Source organism: Epinephelus fuscoguttatus, linkage group LG17 (genome assembly GCF_011397635.1).
Source record: "Epinephelus fuscoguttatus linkage group LG17, E.fuscoguttatus.final_Chr_v1".
Lineage (NCBI taxonomy): Eukaryota > Metazoa > Chordata > Actinopteri > Perciformes > Serranidae > Epinephelus > Epinephelus fuscoguttatus.
Window position 1 is genome coordinate 35537900 of NC_064768.1, and position 22494 is coordinate 35560393.

The 22494-nt window shown below is 40.3% G+C and overlaps 1 protein-coding gene across 1 annotated transcript; it reads right to left on the minus strand.

Moving 5' to 3' along the window:
- Positions 1–1158: 1158 nt before the first annotated feature.
- On the minus strand, positions 1159–15046 carry LOC125904389 (protein lin-28 homolog A-like). Its single transcript, XM_049601742.1, has 4 exons — positions 15037–15046; positions 13544–13707; positions 9374–9552; positions 1159–1399 (listed from the first exon to the last, which is right to left on the minus strand). Exons 1-4 carry the CDS (start codon positions 15044–15046, stop codon positions 1159–1161), a joined length of 594 nt encoding a protein of 197 aa, XP_049457699.1.
- Between the last annotated feature and the right edge of the window lie 7448 nt (positions 15047–22494).

Sequence of the window (22494 nt, forward strand, 5' to 3'; positions counted from 1 at the left end):
TAGCAAGAGGGAAACGCAAACCTGACAGACACTGTAAAGATGAGCAACTGGGGAGGCAAGGAATTGCGCACCCTCCTTGTCCTCGCAAACGCAGAGGCTATTAACCATCAGATGACGGGAACGGTGAAGGACGGGCCGACTGACGAGAGAATCGCCGTCTGATCTGAATTCCTATTTAAAAAGGGCTTATGACCGCAGCTATTCGGTAAGCCAGTGGGATACACACATGCAAGCGTAGCCAGCCCGGCTTACCACAGCAAACCACAGAGAAGCTCAGACTACAGCATACAAAGAGATAGTGTGACTTCATGCTCTGCTCTGACGCCATTACTCCACTGTATCTTTACATAGCAAATAGTGGTTTGCTGCCATATTAATGCTCTGAAAGTCACATACAGGACCTTTAACAGAAGGTCAAGAACATCTACATTGTCACCTTTGTCACTTGCCCTGAGATTTATCTCAAAGTTTCGTACCATTTCGAGGTAGCAAATGAACTAAAGTATAAGTACTGGGAAAATGTGAGAGCCACATTCATGCCTGAGTGTAGTGGCCTCTCTCACAGCAGGTATTTGATTTGTTACAACTGGAAACAAAAGAACAGGTTAAACTAATGAATGATGCATCAGTTCCTATGAAGTGTCCTAATAAGGCATGGCAGTAGGCCAGCATGCACAATACCCAAAACCTAACTGGAATGCAACGTGTTACCACTTGCATTTGTGTTTTTCCGGCTCTGACATGTGAAAACCTATAAAATACAGAGGTCTAATAGAACCATCATGCTGGATTTATAGATGTCATATATCTGCAAACCCATATATCGAATTCTCGCACACCCTGTATGTGTGTGATGCTTTGGAGAGTTTTTAAAGAAAGGCTCATTTAACTGAGGCACACGTCATGTCAGATCAGTCATGATATGTGTGGCTACTACACGGCTGAATCAACAGTAAGTCTGATTGTTTCATTCCAAAGCTAAGACACTTATCCGAGGCAGAAAAACAACCTAAGAAATGAAAGTTTTCAAAGTGGACATGTCTGCCAGCGCTCTATCGAACAACACACCTCATCAGCACCGCAGCAATGACTCCTCAATAAATAAAACCTGAGGTAGCTCCTTGTAAAAGCAGTGTTCCAGTGGAAAACCTCAAGCATTCACTCTGAGTTCTCAGAGAGGGCGGCCTGGCTTTGCTCCTCTTCCTCGTCCCTCTGTGAGGTAGCTGGTCCCTGAGAGCCTGGAGACGAATGCTGCTGCTGCTGCTGCTGCTGCTGCTGTGCTTTGACCGGACAGCTGGCCACCATGTGGGAAACACTCTGACAGCAATGGCACTTTTTGGGCTGAGGCGGCAGCTGACACTCTTTGGCATGATGGCCGGGTGCTCCACAGTTGTAGCATCTGGAATAAATAGAAGACAGGGAGTGACCTCATTTTGTTTTTCTTTTCTAAATAGTTCCTGAATTATATAAATTTATTCTACTGAAACATTTGTTTTCATTTTCATTTTGTCATGTGTGTCTAACATTACAGTAATGTAGAACAATATAAAGAGAACCAGGCTACTGAAACTGCCGATACATTGATATGAGTGTATTGTCACCTGACACAGTTCCTTAAACACTTGCTGCATCGCTCTAAGCAGTGATAAAGGGACAGGTTATTTTTGGAGGCAGTGAGGCACTTACTTTTGACACACAAGTCAAATGCTCTGATGTGTGAGTGACGGCCTTCTGCAGCACTGAGGAAGTGCTCAGTGTTACAGGATGTGGTGATTAGCCCTTAATGTTTTAAGATCTGCAGCAGAGCTTCAGGATTTCAAAGGATGTTGTCGATGTCATATATTAGGAGCAAGAACAGTTGCAGTACTAAACACTTACACTGAGTGTGTGTGTAAGTGTGTACTAGTTTTGACAAGCAAGTGGTTTTCATTGAATCTGAACACAAATCTGTCTGCAGTGAAGTGCTTCATTTCCACCACCGGAGGGCAGCACACTCCAGCTTTGGTGTCACATCCCTCCGTCTTTAACACATCTGTCACCATGCGTCCACATTAACTGCAGTCCCAGTGGTGTGCAGCTGTTAAGGGATTTGGCCAAATTGATCTCTGTCCCTCAGGAGATTGTGTGAGGGATACTTTGACAGCCAAACTTAGAGGTGGCTTTGCTGTTCTTCCAAACAAGATAAAAGGGTGGACGATGGCTTTGCAGAGTGTTTAAAGTCTTATTGCTCTTCACTGAAATGTTTGAACATACTGTTCCAGAATGATGCTTGAGCAGAGTTTGTTCTCACATTCACCTGCTCAAGAGGAAAGTTAATCTTAGTTTGACACTTGAATTCATAGATTCAGGATTTTTCATTGAGGGAGAAAACGTAGATGTCCTGTTGAAGTGTTTCAACTACTTAACTGAACATTTTAAAAATCCTTATCAGACACAAAATAGTTCTTGGATCTTTTATTTTGGATCTTTTTCTCACACAGTGTACCCCCTGTCCTCCATCTTTGTAGTCCATGTATGCTATGGGACCACAACACCAATGAGTGTGATCTTATGTGAGCGATACACAGATGTGTTGAATGTTTTTAAACCGAACATTTCTTGCAGTCTGTTTGCTAAGTGTGTTTAAGGAAAGTCTATGACTGAATGGAACTAAATATATTCTGCAGAATATAGTAATAGGGCTATACTTAATATCACAATATCAAAAGTATTTGTCCAGTATGAATATTTTATTACCAAGTGACAACTTCCAGAGCTGAAAAATGAAGCCAAAAAGTGCCAAAACTGCAGTTCCTTGAATGGCCACTTGAGGCTGGCTCCAAGAGCGAGTCAATCCCCATTGACCCCCATGTTAAAATGCCCAACTTAACAGCAGAAATAAACATGTGTAAGTTTGTGTACTAAGCGCCAGAGTTGGAAATTAACTTAATTGTCAATCTGCCACTGTGGCTGGTGGATCTACCAGCCGCTTAACAGAGTACCATTGTTTTTTTGGCTGGTGACTGGTGCTAATTTCCAAACCCTGTACGTACGCGGCCACTTTGAGTGAGCGGTGGGTGCCGTCTGTTGACAAGTCGCTACCACAGTGACAAATTGGTTAGGTAACATAACCATGGCATAACCCCAGATTTACAGAATATAGGCGCAGCTGTACCTGTCGCTATTTCAGTGTATTTTCAGTTCATGAGTGTGAGGCTAACTGTGTAACATTCACCTAAGAAAGTTTTGTTCGAAGACAGATACTGAAAGTCTTGCTGGCAGCCTGTAAAAAGGCCACCACGAAGAGATGGTATAAAGCAGAACCACCAACACAAGATGAATGGCTGAAAATTGTGAATGAAATACATGATATGGAAGTGTTAACCCACACGATGAGGACTCAAGAGGAGCGATGTCGAGAGAATAGGGAGTCGTGTTAACATGTCAACGACAAGATGAGAGACTCAGTAACTGACTGTGTCGGAGTGATGAGTAGTTTTTGAGAGACAGGGCAATCTCCTTTTTTCTCTACCTTTTTATAACACTTTGTGAAAACAATAAAACAACAGTGTTAAAAAAGTAAAGTTTTGGTCACCTAAGAAAGTCTTGTTCGGTGTTTGGTTGAACTTAAAGGCTCTCTAAGGAGATCTAGTTTTTCTGGTAAGTCGGTTTTAATGGTTTTAAGCATGTTTTTCACTAACTGATATTAGCATTAGCATTTCAAAGTTAAACATGGCTATAAATACACTGTGCTAAGCTAGCAGCTCGTGTTATCCACAGTTATCCACGCTCTCCTGTCCACATATGGTCACCCCTGGCTCCAAAAATCCAAGATGGCAACGGACAAAATGCCAAAGAGAAGCACACAAACCAATGATGTGACTTTGCGGTGGCTACGTCCACTGGTACTGTGCATACTGGCTCACTAGCATGGCTTGAGCTGACCAGACACTGTGTATGTTAACTTGCACTATATCTTAAACTGTGCGGCTAGAGTCTGCGACTTTTGTGCTCACACTGTGCAGATTGTCTGGCCGTGACATGGAGCTGACACACTTAACCAGCTGCTGGGACATTCAAACTGCACGGCAAACAAGTTATCTGTAAAAAAAATCAGCCTGACACTAAAATAAATTGGGTGCAACCAATTTGGGGCTAAAATCAGGCATATCTGTGTCACAGTATCTGCCCACCTTTACTGAGACACTTCATGGAGCAGAGCCATCTTCTTCAGATTCTATCATATTTTCACAATAAGGTGCTAATTAAAGACAACAGAAGAGACATAATTCTGCTGTTAACAGGTCAAAGCATGTATGAATCTCCACACAACAAGCAGCTCTGATTAAACACAACACTCCCGCTGCCGTTTGTTGCTCTTGTAGCTTGATGTGCATTGCTATCCGCAAATCAATGCTGAGAAAGCCGATGATCGGTGGCTAAGTGAAATCCTGTTGGTGAATTCATTAGGGCAGGATAAATAAGGCCAGTGAGGCTCGAGCACTGTGCAGTGTGACACACTAAGACAGTGGCCACTTAAACAGGCCAGCAATGACCATTGATTTTTTTTTGTTTATGGACAATCTGGTTTTCTACGGGCCCTTCCTCTCCTCTCCATCTGCGGTCGAACAGGTAATTATAAGTAAACAGAGTAGGGAGCAGTTCACTGTGACTAATTACATATCTCAAGCAAGTCTCATGTCTCTTTTTACTGTTTTAATACTGCACAGAAATGAATGGAAACCAAGCACATTTAATCTGACACGCTACGGCCCTTGGGTGAGGACTCGGCACATAAAATGATGTCATGGCCTTGTAAAGTTGGTGCAGCTTAAGTGTCGGCAAAGTTATGCAGAAGTAGAAGTCTGAAACTACAAAGGACATACTTGATACTTTTATACTCGTGCTACAATTTTTTTGGCCCCTGCTACAAAAATTTCACCCTCCAGTTCAACATTCTATGAAAACAGCAAACAGTACTCATCTAGTTCTTGGATCTTTTATTTTGGATCTTTTTCTCACACGTTGTACCCCCTGTCCTCCATCTTTGTAGTCCATGTATGCTATGGGACCACAACACCAATGAGTGTGATCTTATGTGAGCGATACACAGATGTGTTGAATGTTTTTAAACCGAACATTTCTTGCAGTCTGTTTGCTAAGTGTGTTTAAGGAAAGTCTATGGAATTAAATATATACTGCAGAATATAGTAATAGGGCTATACTTAATATCACAATATTAAAAGTATTTGTCGAGTATGAATATTTTATTACCAAGTGACAACTTCCAGAGCTGAAAAATGAAGCCAAAAAGTGCCAAAACTGCAGTTCCTTGAATGGCCACTTGAGGCTGGCTCCAAGAGCTAGTCCATCTCATTGGCCCCCATGTTAAAATGCCCAACTTTACAGCAAAAATAAACATGTCAGATTTGGAAATTAACTTTATTGTCAATCTGCCACTGTGGTAGGTGGATTCCAAAATCTACCAGCCACTTAACAGAGTACAATTGTTTTTTTGGCTGGTGTTTTTTAGCACTCATCTAGCCACGGCTCGAGACTTGCAGCGTCCCATTGTCTCAGTGACAATAACATGTTTGGGTCAGACAGAAATCTTCCCTGGGGTTTTATATAGGCTGTAACTATCACTTAGCAAATGACCAACTGAATCGAGTGACTGAAACAGAGCGCATCTTCATGCTGTTATCACTTGGAGGAGAGTTAATTAGCTATTAGCTGTTAGCAGCTGCACAAGCGTTGCACAGTGACCTGCAGTTTGATGTGACAACACTACAAGTTTATAGTCAATAAATTAACGTTACTAAAGTACTACAGTTTGGAGGTAACCCTAAAAGTAGGCAGGGTGCCAGCTAGTTCACCTGGTAGAGTGGACACCCCATATACAAAGGCCTTGTCCTGGCCACAGGCTTGATACCAACACACGGTCCCCTGCTGCATCCCATCCCCCCACCCCCCACCCTGGTACGTCCTGCTCAATAACTGCATAATGCCAAGAAAAATCTTTAAAAAGAAGGTTATTTTGAGTTTGGAGTTAGGCTGCTTTTACACTGCTGAGCAGTAACTTGGAACCTCCAGTCATTTCAATGAATGGAAGGCAGCAATTTGTTAGTTTCTTATTCATTTTCTCAACATTTTTATGATGTTTTTATTATGCCATAGCAACTATAGATCATATAACAAATTAAAGACACTATAGACTGTTAACTAGGAGTGTGTAAGAGATTGTTTACGAAGATATTTTCATTCTGTTATTGCCTTTTCATGTATTGAAGTGTCACAGTTAAGGGTGTTGTGTTAAATTGAATTTTCTGTAGCTTATTGTCGGCCATGAAACGTGTGCTTTGGCCACCAAATTTGTGTGAAAAAGAAATGAGTGTGCCTTTGCAGCTCAACGAAATTTAAATAAAGTCTGGAGCCCGAACGAACACAATATTTGTCAGCAGACAGTTCGTTGTTGGTTTGGGTCTTTTATCGACTTAAAATATTAAATATTATTAAAGAAATATATAAATTTCTTTCAGCCAGTGATCTACAGAGTGATGAAACCCAGTTGGAGCCCTGCATCATCTCACATCTAACCACCACTTCCTTCCTCTCCTCCTCCTCCTCCCAGCCCCCCATCAGGGTCAGTATTGATCAGTGTGGCCACGAGGGTGGCAGAGGGAGCGCCTTTGTTTCAATACAACTGTGACCTCTGAACTCTGACCCCCGCTCGCTCACTGCCCCTCCTCCCATCCTCCCCTCCACCTCATTTGCACACCACATCCCATTGTTGCCATGGCAATGGTGACCTCTGACCTCTCTCAGGCACCTACATCTGTTATCAATTAAATGGATAGGATTCTTTCCCCTCCTGAATACTGCACTTATGTTTGGGAGAGAAGAAGGAACATGTGAATGCAATCAAACCTATAGCAGGTATTTAAGAACAGGAAGTTGTGGGATTATTTTATCACTGCGCACCATGATTAATGAAGTTCAGTTTAATACTGTGGTACGCTTTCTGATCTTAATCTGCAATTCAAACTGCTTTATTCTTCAACTGCAACATTCATGTTTTGGAACCTGTGAGTAGAAACATACTGCTGGCCATGATTAACATGGTCAAATCTGCAAAATGCTATCAAATAAATGGCCTCACTGGATCTTGACTGCCCAAGCAAGGTTTAAAGACAAACAGAGAATTGTTGCTTTTAAAATTTTGTGCTGGTAATAAGGAGATAAACTTTGAACTGCTGAAGCTGCACAGAGGCCAAAAAACGGAGTGTTGGGGGTTGAAGAAGCCTGAAGAGATCAAATAATCTATTGATCCAGCTCAGCCTGCTGCTCCACAAAGAGAGAAATTTTAACCAGCAAAATACTTTATTTGAAAATGTTCTTTTATTTCTGCTCTACGCACAACTTCAATTAATACAGTGATAAACTGATAACACTTCTCTCTCTCTCACCAGGTCATATTTGTCTTTATTCAGTATTTAAAGTCTTGTCTTTGTCAAAGTAATAAAAAAAGAATATTTGGTAATGCTACAAACACGGTAGAATTGTTTTATTTATTATCTATAATTTGAGTTCATTGAGTGTTTAGATTTTTGGGGAAACATTAGTGAAATGCCCATCATTCAGTTTTTCATCATCAATACACTGAAGTACTCAATTTGTACGACGACTGAACTACTTCTTCTACTTACTTCTACTGAATATGCCACATTGTTGTTTCTCAAGTCTATCAGGAAATCTTAAAGGAATACTTTAACATTTTAAGACATATTTGTTCTTTTTCTGAGGGTGCACTTAAGTCCAGACGTAGTAAACCTAGTTTAGCATATAGATCAAAAGCAGGTGGGAAACAAGTAGCCTGACTTCTTCCAAATGGAAAAACACCTCTAAAGTTCACTAAAGCCCCATCTCCACCAAACACCTTCAGTATTGTACCTTTGGAACCACCAGTAACCCTTCAGACATGGTACCTAGACCCTAGAGTTTCCACCACAAACAGTCCTCTTAAATGTGGGTGGGGTTGTTGTCACTCACTGCTCCGTCCAGCACTCGCTGTATTTCCTCATCAGTGGTGACACAGATGGAAGTCTGCACCTGGTTTATCGTCCACAGAACGAGGCTCCCAGGAAATGCACCAGGCTTTGAAGTCGACTGTCATAGTGGTGTTACATCCTTCACATGATGCCATGTGGCCCAAAAAGACTTTTTCCCATAAATTTAAAGGGCGAAAGAGAGTGTGAATCAGTGGATGTGTTTTTCTGAGCGTCACAACCTCTGCAAAATGACTTGTTTCCATATCAGACTTTGATTCATTGGACATTCAAAAAGTCTAGAAGATTCCTCCAACGCTGTATCCAGTTCTCTTTATACATCTATGCTGGGTGCAGGTTCCAAAGGCATAACCTGTGTTTACCAACTGTATCTGGCAACCTGATCTGCAGCACCAACCCAGTCACCAGAATAAATGTTGTCATTGTACATTTCCTTAAACTACGAGTACGTTACATATGTAAATGTAGCGGATATGTTCAAACTTTGCATCGAAACCTGCTGTTTTAACAACGCTTTTGTTATTGTGTGATTAGTTTTAGGCCTAAAAACCACTTGGTTATAGTTAAGAAAGGATCGTATTTTAGCTTAAAATACTCAGTTTGGTGGCACTATCAAAAAGCATTAATGTCTCCATGAAAAACAATCACTTTTTGTGGCACTATCCTGAGCAGAAGAAAAGCAACAGGTCACTAAAAACACCCATGTTTGGTGGCTAAAAAGCTTGGCAGGCATCTCACATACAGTAGGTGTCACACCATCCACCGTCCCCTCCACCTCCTGATATTCTACGTCAGTTTAGAAATGCTGATGCGATACATATGAAACATGCAAATGTAATGTTGTCATTGGTTTGCAGAAACATACAATGCCAACATTTTCTTCAGCCGACTGCGCTGGCAGCACAGAAATACTGGGCAGATAGATAAACCGTTATCCACAAAGAAATACTTCCAGCATGTAACTCCCCCTAATGTGAAAAATTTTAATTTGTACATTTCTATTTGTGTATGGATTAAACAAACTAGAAGATATGACGTTCATTAGTGGGCTTTAGAGGTGTTGGCAACCATATTTTCTGGCAACCTGCGCTGTATCAAGAGATGCTTCATAGAAGACAGATGGATAAACTGTTGTTCCAGCACATAATTCAATTGTGATTTTCACATTTCTATTTGAGTATATCAAAAATAAACAAAGTCCAACATGATCATTGGGGAGCTGTCGAGGTGGTGGGTTTTTCTACTTCCCACATTTAACACAGACATGAGATTTCTTATTGATGTTCTCATCTTACTCAGATAAAGAAAATGTTGGACTCGGGTCTTACCTGTCACTCTTGGAGCGTCGTTTCTGGCCACTCTTTGGTCTTCTCTCACTGCCCAGACACGGGGCTCCATTGGGCCCAGTAACCCGGACAGACTCCAGTCCTTTTGATGATTTCTTAAAGGTAAACTCGACAGCTTCGCCTTCTCTGAGGCTGCGGAAGCCCTCCATGTGCAGTTTGCTCTGTTAACGAGAAAGTTCAGTTCAGTTCCCCGTCAGACAGCACCGTTGGGAATTACTGAGCATACGAATGGATAAATGAGACTTGGATTAGCTGCAAGAGTGAAAGTGGATGTTTTGATATAGTTCAGACCCCTATGATTTCAATACTTCAAGAATATGTTTTAGTTTTCGGATTCTTTGCTCACTGTGGAGGCGTGCAAGACAATTTAAGTTTTCTTCATGGCTTCAGCGTAACACAGGGTGAGTAACTGATACACAAATGATCATTTGGGTGGTGGAGTATTCCTTTAAAGTTTAGCATTGTCAGCGTTGTGTGTTCACCTCCGATTTGCCCAAGTTGCCAAAAATATCTTTTAATGTAGTTTTAATCTGCTGTTTTTTTATAAAAGTTGCTTGATGTCAAAGCCTTAACCAATTCCAGTTCTGGTCTTGACAAGACAAAGGTGTAGCTAACTTGAAAATTGACCGCACACTTGTGAATAAATGTCTTTGTCAGGCAATCCTCAGCTCGCTCATAAAAATCCAATCCTGCTGACGACCCCGCTCAAACATCAATGCCCTCAAACACCCCTCCTCTCCTCGTGTGTCTCCAACCAAACCTCCAAAGCATTCCTCACCCCCAACCCCCCCCCCTCTGCTTCCTCAGCACCACCACCTACAAGTCTCCAAAATAAGTCCATCTGGTCAAGTCTGCAGATGACCACTGCACTGGAGGATGCTGGGAAATGAGACAGGGGAGGAGTGCATTCCTGTGAAAGCACCAGAATAGGTGGTGAGAATGTATGTATCCTGAGGTGAGTAAATCACCAAACAGTGTGCTACACCATTGATCTTCCACTGATTAGCTTTCCGATTGTGGCAGTAAATAAAATGGAGGATGAACTACCACGCAGTAAAAAAGCCAAATGCCAGCTGAAATGTTCCTCTTAAATTTTGATATTACTTACTATCCATTTTTTAGGTCCATAAAACAGCACTATCGATGAAAACAAATCACGTCAGTCATTGAGTAAATACAATTTAAAGGTCAACAGCAGTTCCTTTGTTGTCTCAGTGTGCTCTGCTGCTGTGTTGATATTACTCTATGGATTTTGAGCTCACATATTAATATACTTCACAGGATAATGTTCAATCAGAAACAGAGGCAAATAGACAAAACACAATGAAATAAAGAAAACATTTTCTGGCACACGACCCATCCGCCTGCCAGCATGCAGCAGCCACAAGCCGACCAGCAACAATCCGTAATGGTCATTTGTTGGTTAATAGACATTAAAGCTGATGCTGGCTGATCTGGCAAACCACTGCACACCACTGTTCAAGACCAACAAACAATAAAATCGTTTGTTTCCTAGCAAATCATCACTGCATCTTCAGTCAGGGTAGTGCCACGAAAAGTGACTTTTTAACCACCAAAATTTGGTATTTTAAGCCAATCATGTTTTGCTAACCATAACGAAGTGTTTTTTGTGCCTGAATATATCCACACATTAACCACAGAGGTGTTGAAACATAAAGTTTCAGTGTATCGGCGACATAACAACATACTGTGGTTTGCAGAAAATGCACACTGCTAACGTTTATTCTGGCAATTGGATTGCCCCCACACATTCACATTACTCCTCTGTAACTGTTTTTTTTAGGCATCAGTGTGCTTCAAATAAAGTACTTGCTGGATTGTTGAATTTCCTGAAACTGACGCAGTAGCCCTTTTTAGATAAGAATTGTGCAAATTTGCAGGAAAGCCCAATCAGTGTTTTTTCAGCATTGGCAGTATAAAAACAAAATCGGGGAGTGCAGCAAAATGCCTCCTACCTACTTTTGTTTATACAGAATGCGCCTTTTTCGGGGCAATGGGGGGCGTGAGCAAGTAACAAAACGTATAGCTCAGCGTGTGACGTAAACAGTGACGTGGGAGGGAAGCCGCGGCTGGTCAGTCCTTTGGCGATTCTCTCGTAAGTCGGCCCGTTCTTCACCGTCCCCGTCATCTGACAGTTAATGGCCTCTTCGTTTGCGAGGACAAGGAGGGTGCGCAATTCCTTGTCTCCCCAGTTGCTCATCTTTACAGTGTCTGTCAGGTTTGTGTTTCCCTCTTGCTACTAGCTGCTCGCTAATTCCTGCTATCAGCTGTTTCCTGTTTATCCACCGCCAGTGGGTAGCACATGCGGCGTCATCATTAGCTCCTCCCACAAGTCTATTTAAACTAAAAGGGTTTCGCCAATATGACTATCCTACGAGGAGGAAAATTGGGCGCCTTGGATCAACTCGCCAGTCCGGCTCTGTGTGTCTAAACACTCGCAGCCTGTCGGCAAAACGGTCCAACATTCGCGGAAAATCTGGCAGTGTAAAAGGGGCTAGTGATTGGCCAGGCATACAGAGGTGTGAACGTAGGCAGGGTTTGAACTTCTTGAAGCTCTTCAATGTATCTTCATGTAACAATATGCATATCTAACAAATTAGCGTCTGGTCTCCTGGGTGAAAGTCCTGTGTTGTTTGACCCATCCATTACCCTTCCTTACACGGACTTTAAACTACTTCCTCTTTACTCCCATGAGCACATTTCTCACATGATTGCTGCCATCGTGATTATGTGGGTTACACACAAATTACTGGCTCATGATTTCGTGGGTTATATACAAATCATGGTGCATTACTTGTCCGTAGGTAAACCTAGGAACACTGTGTGAGAGCAGCCTGACCTCTCCCATGCAACTCGTGGTGCAACCTTTGTTATTTCTTTACATTTGGCCAATTCACTTCTAACAATACAGACTACAATCTCCCATCTGATCAAACCTCTGCACACCAAACAGACATCAATGATTCACTGAAGCCCACAACGAGCGTGTGCAGGCCCTCTCCCCCCTCTCTTTCTTCAGATGATTTACAGCAACACACCGACAGGTAACCTGAGAAGAGGTTTCTGCCACAAGGCTCCACATGGGAGGTGGGCCTGAAACTCGGGGTTGGGTGGGCTCCCTGATGTTTTAATGACTTTATAACAGGAAGCAGGGCTGGATGGGGAGAGGAATGAGCCTTGTTATTTCTGCCTTAGCCTCTAACCCCTTTTATATAGAAATGTTTGAGCTTGACACCTTTGAGGTTCCACGGCAAATATCTGCCTGTGAGGTGAAGCGGGCGGAGTGGCAGCGCGGCTGACTTTAGGATGTGTTAATCTTCAGGTAATTTTACACAGGAACACAGCAGGTGTCTCACATTCTTCTTACAAGCTGTCTTTGTGGGATTATGTGTGACTTTACACCGCAGAGGTCGTTTTTTCTCAGCTGGTACATGTGACTTACTCTTAAATGATTTATTAAATGAAGCAAAGTTACAACCAGAGAATTTCTGTCATTTTTTGTGGAAAGGTACATCCATTATAAAACTAGTTGCTGATTAATTATCTGTTGAAGAGTCTTGTTGGTCAATCCAGTGTCACTCCCAACTCATCAAATACACACACTTGGGCAGCCTCAACAAAGCCTCCACTAAAATAGCATTCTAAGTCTTGTGTGTGATTTATCCTGGCTTCATATGAGCAGAGGAAATCTCCGCTCATCGCTAGGCTAATTTATACAATGTAAAATGCCATAGGCTTGTGCTAATAATGTTAGCATGTTGTATTTGGTTGGAAAAAAGGTGTTTATTATAAGACAGTTGTTTTGTCAGTGAACCTTGTGAGTTGTAATGGAGCTGAATTTTGTAATATTACTTTTGTTAAATGCTGCTGTTGTTGAAATCTCTGCTCGGCGCTAGGCTAATTTATACAATGTAAAATGCCATAGGCTTGTGCTAATAACGTTAGCATGTTGTATTTGTGGGGAAAATGTGTCCAGATAAAGACAATGAATGTTGTCTGTGAATGCTGCGAGTTATAGTGCAGCTGATTTGAGTACTTGTGTTTGAAATTGTCTCCATTAAGCCATGTTTAATGTGTGTTTAATGTGTGTTTTGACAGTGACAGGTGTGACAAACAGCAGCAGCATCTCACCTGGTGGACAAACACGTCCAGCGGCTCCTCCACAGCAGCTCCGTCCCTGCTGCTCATGGACAGGAAGCCGAAGCCCATCCTCACGTTGAACCACTTGCACACTCCGCTGCCCCGGGACAGAGCAGCTTCCTCCTCCTCTACCTCACTCTGCGACCCGCCTGCTGCTGCACGGTGGACAGAAACACAGTGATGATGATGATGATGATGATGATGTTAGGACAATCTGATGAACGGCAGGATGTTGAAACCAAAGTGAAACCTAAAAGGGCCGCATGTTACGTAATGGGGAGAGAAAACAATAAGCGGGTCTGTGTGACACACAGATGACATTTAAAAACTTTTATCGGGTGATAAGTGCGGGAAAGTAATCTGGAGATTAATTCTCCGATTATGATTTAATTGATCAGTCTATTAATGTCGGAAAATTGTAAACAAAAAATTAAATTAAATTAGTCTAAAAAAATAAATACATAAAAAATGCGCATAACAATTTCCCAAACCCCGAGTTTTACATCGGAATTTACTATCATAAAGGTCTTTTAAAACATTTTTGGCATTTCATTTAAAAAAAAAAAAAAAAAAAAACTTGATCGATTATTTGCTGTCGATATTTTCCCCTCTTTTTCTTTATTTTTATTTTATTCTTATTTTTTTTATCTATTTATTTATTTTTATTTATTCATTTTACTTTTATTTTACATTATTTTATTTCACATTTATTTATTTTCTTTATTTATTTATATTTTATTTTATTTTGTGTTTATTTTTATTATGCTCTGCTCTATTATTGTTACTTGCACTACACAAACATGATGAACCAGTACTGACGTCATTAATAAAGTAACTTAATGACAGTATGAAAGGTATGAAAAATAATAATAACAATTGATCATTGATTAACATTTTTTTCGGCCCTATATTATGATTATGATAAGAAATTCAATATTTTATTCACAATTGTACTTTTCTACAGTAACAAAGCAAATTACGTAGGGTAAATGTTGAAATATTAAAAAAAAAATAAAAATACATGTACGTCCTAATATCCAGCAGGCCTTCAAAATAAAAAGTATCTTCCCTCTGTCAAATGGAGTCTTACTTCTGTCGATCCACGGCTTTTCAAATAAAGAGAGGAACTGATCTACTAACAACACTAAAACTTATATTTCTAATTGATCTCTTTTTTTCTATACGCTGTCTACCTGTGATGACACCCTGACTGAAGCAGAGCCCATCCTCCTCCTCTCAGCTGCTGCTTCAGATACAGGCTTTAAAGATCACAGACCGTCTCGTGCACCTCCATTCTACCTCAGCACCAACAAAAGCATACATCCCCCAGACACCAAGTCATGGCTGCACTTCTGAGGGGATGTTTCTGAGCAGACAAGCACCCTCAGAGAGGAAAGAAGGAGACAGTGCGTCCGTCCCTCCTGCCTCTATTCTCCTTCTTTTCTCTTCTTCTGTCAGAGCATCTGCAGAGAAGCTCTTCATACCTTCTGCCATGGTGGGAGCCTTCCTCAGCCTCCTGCAGGAAACAGCTCCGGCCCACAAAGTATCAGATGAGAAGATTTAAATGCATGCTGGATATCCGTGCACCGTGTCTCCGTGTTGATGAGCGAGTGCGTGATGAGTGTGTGTTCGCCTGTAATCCTCCAGGAAAAGACTGCATTCACACAGCTCCCTGCTCTCTGCTTCTTTTCTTGCACAATGTGCAGAGCCCCTTTGACCCTCCTACCTCTGGTAACCCCCACCACACACACACACACACACACACACACACACACACACACACACACACACACACACACAAAACCACCTTTTCGGTCAAGTCCACGTGATCTCCAGTGGCAGATAAATCACACACGTCCAATAAGATAGAGAGCCTAAACAATTGACAAAGTGACCAATCAGGGCCTTGGCCGATACAGCTTAGTGCTGCACCCAAGGGCCCATGAGGATATCAACCAAACCTCAGCCATGACACAGACTCTGCATCTGACGTCATCACTATGAAATCCCTTAATTTGTCACTTCAGCATTCCATTAATTTAAGAATGATTACTTATAAAGCTATAATGGTACAGTATGCCTCACTTATATTGGTTTTAATAATGATATAAGTAAGGTATAAATGAATGTAATATGTTTAGCTAAGAGCTTTTTAAAACTGACCAAATAACATTTAAATCATGCCTGATATGTTCAGCTAAGGGCTTTTTAAAACTGACCAAATAACATTTAAGTCATGCCTGATATGTTCAGCTAAGGGCTTTTTAAAACCGACCAAATATTATTTAAGTCATGCCATCATTCATACCTTTAATTGTGATATGTTTAGCTAAGGCTTTTTAAAATTGACCAAATAACATTTAAGTCATACCTTAATTTATACCTTTAACTATGATATGTTTAGCTAAGGGCTTTTCAAAACTGACCAAATAACTTTAAAGTCATGCCTTAATTTATACCTTTAACTATGATACATTTAGCGAAGGGCTTTTTAAAACTGACCAAATAACATTTAACATTTAAGCCATGCCTTAATTTATAGCTTTAACTATGATATGTTCAGCTAAGAGCTTTTTAAAACTGACCAAATAACATTTAACATTTAAGTCATGCCTTAATTTATACCTTTAACTATGATATGTTTAGCTAAGGGCTTTTTAAAACTGACCGAATAACATTAAAGTCATGTCTTATACCTTTAACTATGATATGTTTAGCTGAGGGCTTTTTAAAACTGACCGAATAACATTTAAGTCATGCCTTAATTTATATCTTTAACTATGATATGTTCAGCTAAGGGCTTTTGAAAACTGTCCAAATAACATTAAAGCCATGCCTTAATTTATACCTTTAACTATGACATGTTCAGCTAAGGGCTTTTTAAAACTGACCAAATAAGATTAAAGCCATGCCTTAATTTATACCTTTAACTATGACATGTTCAGCTAAGGGCTTTTTAAAACTGACCAAATAACATTTAAAGTCATGCCTTAATTTATATCTTTAACTATGATATGTTTAGCTAAGGGCTTTTTAAAACTGACTGAATAACATTAAAGTCATGCCTTAATTTATATCTTTAACTATGATATGTTAAGCTAAGGGCTTTTTAAAACTGACCAAATAACATTAAAGCCATGCCTTAATTTATACCTTTAACTATGACATGTTCAGCTAAGGGCTTTTTAAAACTGACCAAATAACATTTAAGTCATGCCTGATATGTTTAGCTAGGCATTTTTTAAAACTGACTGAATAACATTTAAGTCATGCCTTAATTTATACCTTTAACTATGATAAGTTTAGCTAAGGGCTTTTTAAAACTAACCAAATAACATTAAAGTCATGCCTTAATTTATACCTTTAACTATGACATGTTCAGCTAAGGGCTTTTTAAAACTGACCAAATAACATTAAAGTCATGCCTTAATTTATACCGTTAACCTTTAGGGCAAAAAAAAATAAGGGTTGACTTTTGTGCCATTTGATAAATAGGTGTTTTTATCTTTTAAAAACCCCTTAAACAGTGCACATAAATATAACAAATATCATCAAATGCCTTTAAATATGCTACAATCCATTCATTTATGTGCTAACACCAAATGTGGTTCTTAATAGGGGAATTTATTTATTTATTTTTGAGGGTGGTATTTAGGTATTTGAAATGTGTGGGTTTATTTTAATTTATCTATTTGTGAATTTTGAAGGGTTTTAGCCATTAAAAATACATCAATCCACATTAAAAACCATTTACTATAACACAATCAATTTCTTTATCAATTAAGTTCCTCCAAATCTGAGTGAACCTATGAAACATCTCAATGCTAAAAAGGGAATACTCATTCATGTATTGAATGTATGTTAACGTTTAATGTTAAACACTTAATCATTTAATAACACCTTAAACTGGTAACACATAACAAATAAGAAGAAGAATATATATCCTGTGCAAATTAAGGGGAGCCTATCAATTCAAGTCCGCTCAATTTGGTATGTAAGGGCTTTCGAAGTTAATGTCTTTAAGGGTTTTATTTTGAGCCTTTTGAAAACCCCTTATATGCTCTAATTACACCTTAAATTGATAACTTGTGGTCATGTACCACTTGAAATGTTCTATAAGGGCATTTTAACTGAATGTGTTTTTAAGGGATTTACATCTTTACAAATTAAACAACAAAGGAGTGGCTAGACTAAACCAAAGACCTTGTTGTTGATCATAATTTTCTGATATCTAACAAATGACCATGATCCAGTGTAATAAAGTATCAGACGTACTGTACCTTTGGTCATGTCAGAGGAAACACAGGTCCTTAATGTTCTTCAGATGAGCGGTATGTATGACATCCGTGAGCATTGGTGCTGCGTTTATGTACTCTGTGATACTTGTACAAACTCATAGGTGACATTTGGACACCAGATGGTATGTCTCTGTCTTCCTTAGTCTTCCAGGATGAATCATATATGTTATAGATGACATGAAGCTTCTTGTATTGTCTCTGCAGAAGTGACTCACTTCCACCTGTTACAGTTTGTGAGAAGACATACGGTGGCCCGCTGGAGTCATTTACTCACACTCATTAATAAGTAATTAGTCTCTTTGGAGCTGCTGTACAGCACCACAGACCTGCTCTCATCACTGCTGAGTTATGAAACTTCCTGTAATGACGCACACACACACACACACACACACACACAAACATATGTGCAGAGATGAGGTAGCAGTTTTTCTGACTTCCTGTGAACGAGTGCAGCTTAATGTCTCTTTGCATTGTGTGAGTGTGTCAGGTGTTGCCTTGTGCACACCAAATGACCACCTCCATTCATGCGTTGGTCTAATAGTGCTGCCAGAGGCCCTCTGACAGTCACCATGGAAATGGAAAGGCCCACCGGCTGCCGCACAACAAAACAGGCCACCCCAAGGTGACCAGGGTCACCCAGAGGGGCTTCTGGGAACAAAGGCTCGGCACGCGCTCGTTCAACAGCCATCGCTGAGTCACCACACACACACAGGCTGTTATACCACAGATTGAAATGCTGCCTCTGAGTAAAGGCAGGAGGAGTTAGCTCTCTAACACATGACTGTGTGCCTAAACTGCACAGTTCACCTTAAAGTTCAGTGTTTATGTTGTGTGTGTGATGATGTTTGGTTTAAAACACACTTGAATGACTCCCTGGGCCCTTGTGTGTTGCAGGGGTGGGGAGAATAAGCAGCGCCCCCACGGGACGCCTGTCAGCTCACCTTTCACCCCTCCTCCAGAGGGAAATCAATCAATAAACCCGATCAATGACAAATCTATAACTCGCTGCCATGTTGTGACAGATATCTCTCGGACAACAAGCCTCGAGGTAGGACGGGCTACTGTGGGCCGTGGACAGAAACAATGACAGGCTGAAGCAGTCTTTATCAAAGGAAGCTGTCCGTTAAAGGAATATGGCGAGATTTTATGGGGACTGATCTAAATATTAAGTAAAACAAAACACGATTCATGTTTTCTTTTGTTTACAGCTATGTGTGTGATATTTGCAAAATTAAACAACTCTGAAAACAATCCGTTAATCTCATTGTCCCACTGGTTAGATTTGTGGGAAAACACTGTTGTCCACCACAGGTTCACCCCTGACACGACCACAAGATGGCAAGATGTCAAAAACTGTTCTAATCCTGTCCTCCTGAGACCCTGTGTCCTCATATGAGGACATCACATTTTGGGTTTACTTGACCTCATTCTTCATTCTACTTACCTCAGACCTGTTGTCCTCGTTCGTGGACACTTTTTGTGCCATCTAGTGGTAGTAAGACCACAGTACACTAATCCATGTGAAAACAAGATGGCCGCCATCTCTGCCAACTCAGTCTGTGGCCGATTCTGACACTAAAGGGGACAAAATCTGATCAAATGTTATGGTTGAAAGTTGTTTATTTGTGATTAATAATGTTTGTAGTTTGATAAGACACTGTTAATATAAAGCACTCATTTGAGGTCATTGGTACTTAATAATCGTTGACAATGTTGAATTTTTTATACTCCTACTGATCCCACATAGTATGGAGAAATAAAAATATGCATACCAAACAAAAGTTGGGGTCTCAGGAGGCTATACAAAGTGACCTTAACCAAACACTTACACCAACAATATGTTCATCTCTCAATACTTTCTGACTTCCTGCCTCAGCCTATAATCAAACGTTACTCAAAAGGGGGAAACATTTGTTGGGGGACTATTTTCAGCAGCGGATTAGTCCACATGTGGTGCTCTGGTGAGTCACTCAGTGCAACAGTGTGGCTCAGTGATGTGTTTTAATAGTTCATGGACAACATCAGGGCTCTATGGTACAACAGATTAAGCTGTATCAGGCTTTGATAAACACATAATTCATTAATGGTTAAGGTCTTTTTGTGAGTTTTTGGTAACAATAAGAAAAATATAGAATACATCCAGCCTCGAACAGGAAGTTCCAAGGAGGGGGAATACTTTTTATACTTTTTAAAGGTGTTGTTTGAATGAAGGAGTGCCAGTAGAATCCATGTTTGGTGTTGGGTTGGACTGGTATTGTTAACAAGAGCACATGGTGACAGGGCTGTGTATAAAATGATGTGAATCAAAGTTTGGAGTCGGAGTTATGGGCTTTGATTGCTGTTGGGTTTGCCATCTAATTAGCACAGACACAATTAGCTGTACAGAAATTGTTGAAATCCAGAGGCAAACAACAGACAATGCTCCATCCATGTTTAACCTCATTGGTAGCCTCCGTCAATCAAAGGGTGGAGCAGCGTATGCAACAAAGTCTGTGTCAGCACCAGGGATAGCTCCACTGACAAAGCAAACACTTCCTTTGTGACATTTGGGCAAAGTCATGGCTAACGTTTAAATATTTACGTTATAAATCAGACGCATTTGGGGAAGGTGCTGTTGTTGATACACGCCCAAGGCCACTGACACTCCTTTGAATGTTTTAGCTTGATTATTGATCCATCACCAATTAGCAGTGCAAACCTTTGGGATATCACCCACTGTCATCACGTCAATCAGTGAGCTCCTCTCATTTTTATACAAGATTTAAACGTATAAAAACTACATCATATATGCTGTAGTTCAGAGCTGCAGTGATTAATCGGTTTATCAGTTAGTTTTCAGCTTTTAAATTAATTGCAATCTAATCTGCTAATTGATCAATCGATTTGAGGCGATTTTTTTTAAGACAAAAAGAGTCAAAATTCTTTGATTTTAGCTTTTAAATGTGAATATTTTCTTGTTTCCGTCTTCCTTTATGAGAGTAAACTGAATATCTTTGGGTTGTGGATGAAACACGACATTTGAAGACGTCATCTTGGGCTTTAGGAAACATTTTCTGTCACTTTATAGAGCAAACAACTCAAGAATTAACCGAGAAAATAATTCACAGATCAATCAACAATGAAAATAATCATTACTTACAGCCCTATTGTAAATACAGACCATGGATGGACCACTATACAGGCCTACAGGGCCCAAGGTGTCACGGACCCATTCTAACGGATTGACTGTGCCTGTTTATACATGTATTATTGGCAACTTATTTCTACTATTTTTTCACTTTATGAAATAATGATTTGAAGTCAAAAATGATCTATTTGCCATGTGACATCTCTTAATGCAGGAGCATCCATGTCAAAGCAACACGGGGTCTCTCCTGTGTCATTTATTCTATCCTAAATACAGGGACACCATCTGCAGGTGACACATGGACATGCAGTCTTTCCAGAGATAATAATCTGCTCCCAAAGACTGTTGGAGGACAATGTTGGAGGACAATGACCAGCCTCGGTGCACACAGCTACACCCTCAAGCATGCAGGTAATAAATGCACTATTTTATCTTTTCCACTAGATGTCACCTTAAGCATGGATTCCCTGAGACCACCCAGGCCCACATTAATATCACACCATTCATGTGTCATCCAAAGGAGGATGTATGCACTGTGTACAAGAGCAAACACAGTAGCATATGGAAACATTCTGTTAGACCACAACAAAAACACTTTCATTTATTTGTGAAGTTAACGGCTGTGCAGAGCAGACACCATCAGGTAAGAATTCAATTTTGCAGCATTAACAGAGACTCCAGTTATGGCTTTGAAACTCTTAAGATCACAGAAAGTTGTTGAAGTTCCCTTAAATTCACAGGAGCATCAGTGAGACAGAGGTATTAACGTTTTCAACAAAAAAAAACACAACAAGCCTGTATGAGGGGTGATTAGTGCTACAGTGAGGATGAAGGGTAACAGAAAGAAAAGCTGCATAAACAAAGAATAAATATTGGTAACACTGTTTTACACGATCTATAATTTCATCATACTTTTCTAAGTATTGAACTAACTATATTATTTGGGTCCTAATTAAAGGGGAAACAGAGACAAAGTTCTAAGATGTGCTGATTTGTAAGCTTCCCTGTGGGCAAACTTTTCATTTTTGCAGGTTCAACAAACCAGCTGCAGTGACCAGAAGACCGGGGTACATCAAATAGAAGTGGATCAATTAAACACACCATCACAGTTTTTTATCTATAATTAGTAAAGTGACAAAAATCCCCTCCCGGCCACTGTCAGCACTCCTGGCAAATTTATTCAGTAACAACATTTCTGTTGTTTTAGTTGCTGTTTCTGTACTAAAACTTACGTGTACTACTATGACTCATTCAGCACGTGTATACATGAGTGCTGAGATCACTTTTCGTGTAGGACAACCTATTAATAATTCCAAGTTCCAGAAAATTTTGTTAAAAAATATCCTGAAAAATATTTAGGATATTAGACCCATGAATTGACAACCTGTTCTCATTTCCAGGGTATCAAATATGGCAGCCTGGTCAGTCACAGCATAGTAGAAAGAGTGAGAAAGTCCATGTAGGGGTGGTAGATGGGTCAAACATGCATGGAACTTTCACCCAGAAGACTGGTGTTT

Bases quoted from the DNA above. Each gene is read 5' to 3' on its own strand.
- LOC125904389 (XM_049601742.1), bottom strand. The intron at 9,553-13,543 runs GTGAGATGCTGC...TCTCGTTAACAG, and splicing joins TGGACGTGTTTGTCCACCAG to AGCAAACTGCACATGGAGGG. The intron at 1,400-9,373 runs GTAAGACCCGAG...TATTTATTCCAG, and splicing joins CGACGCTCCAAGAGTGACAG to ATGCTACAACTGTGGAGCAC.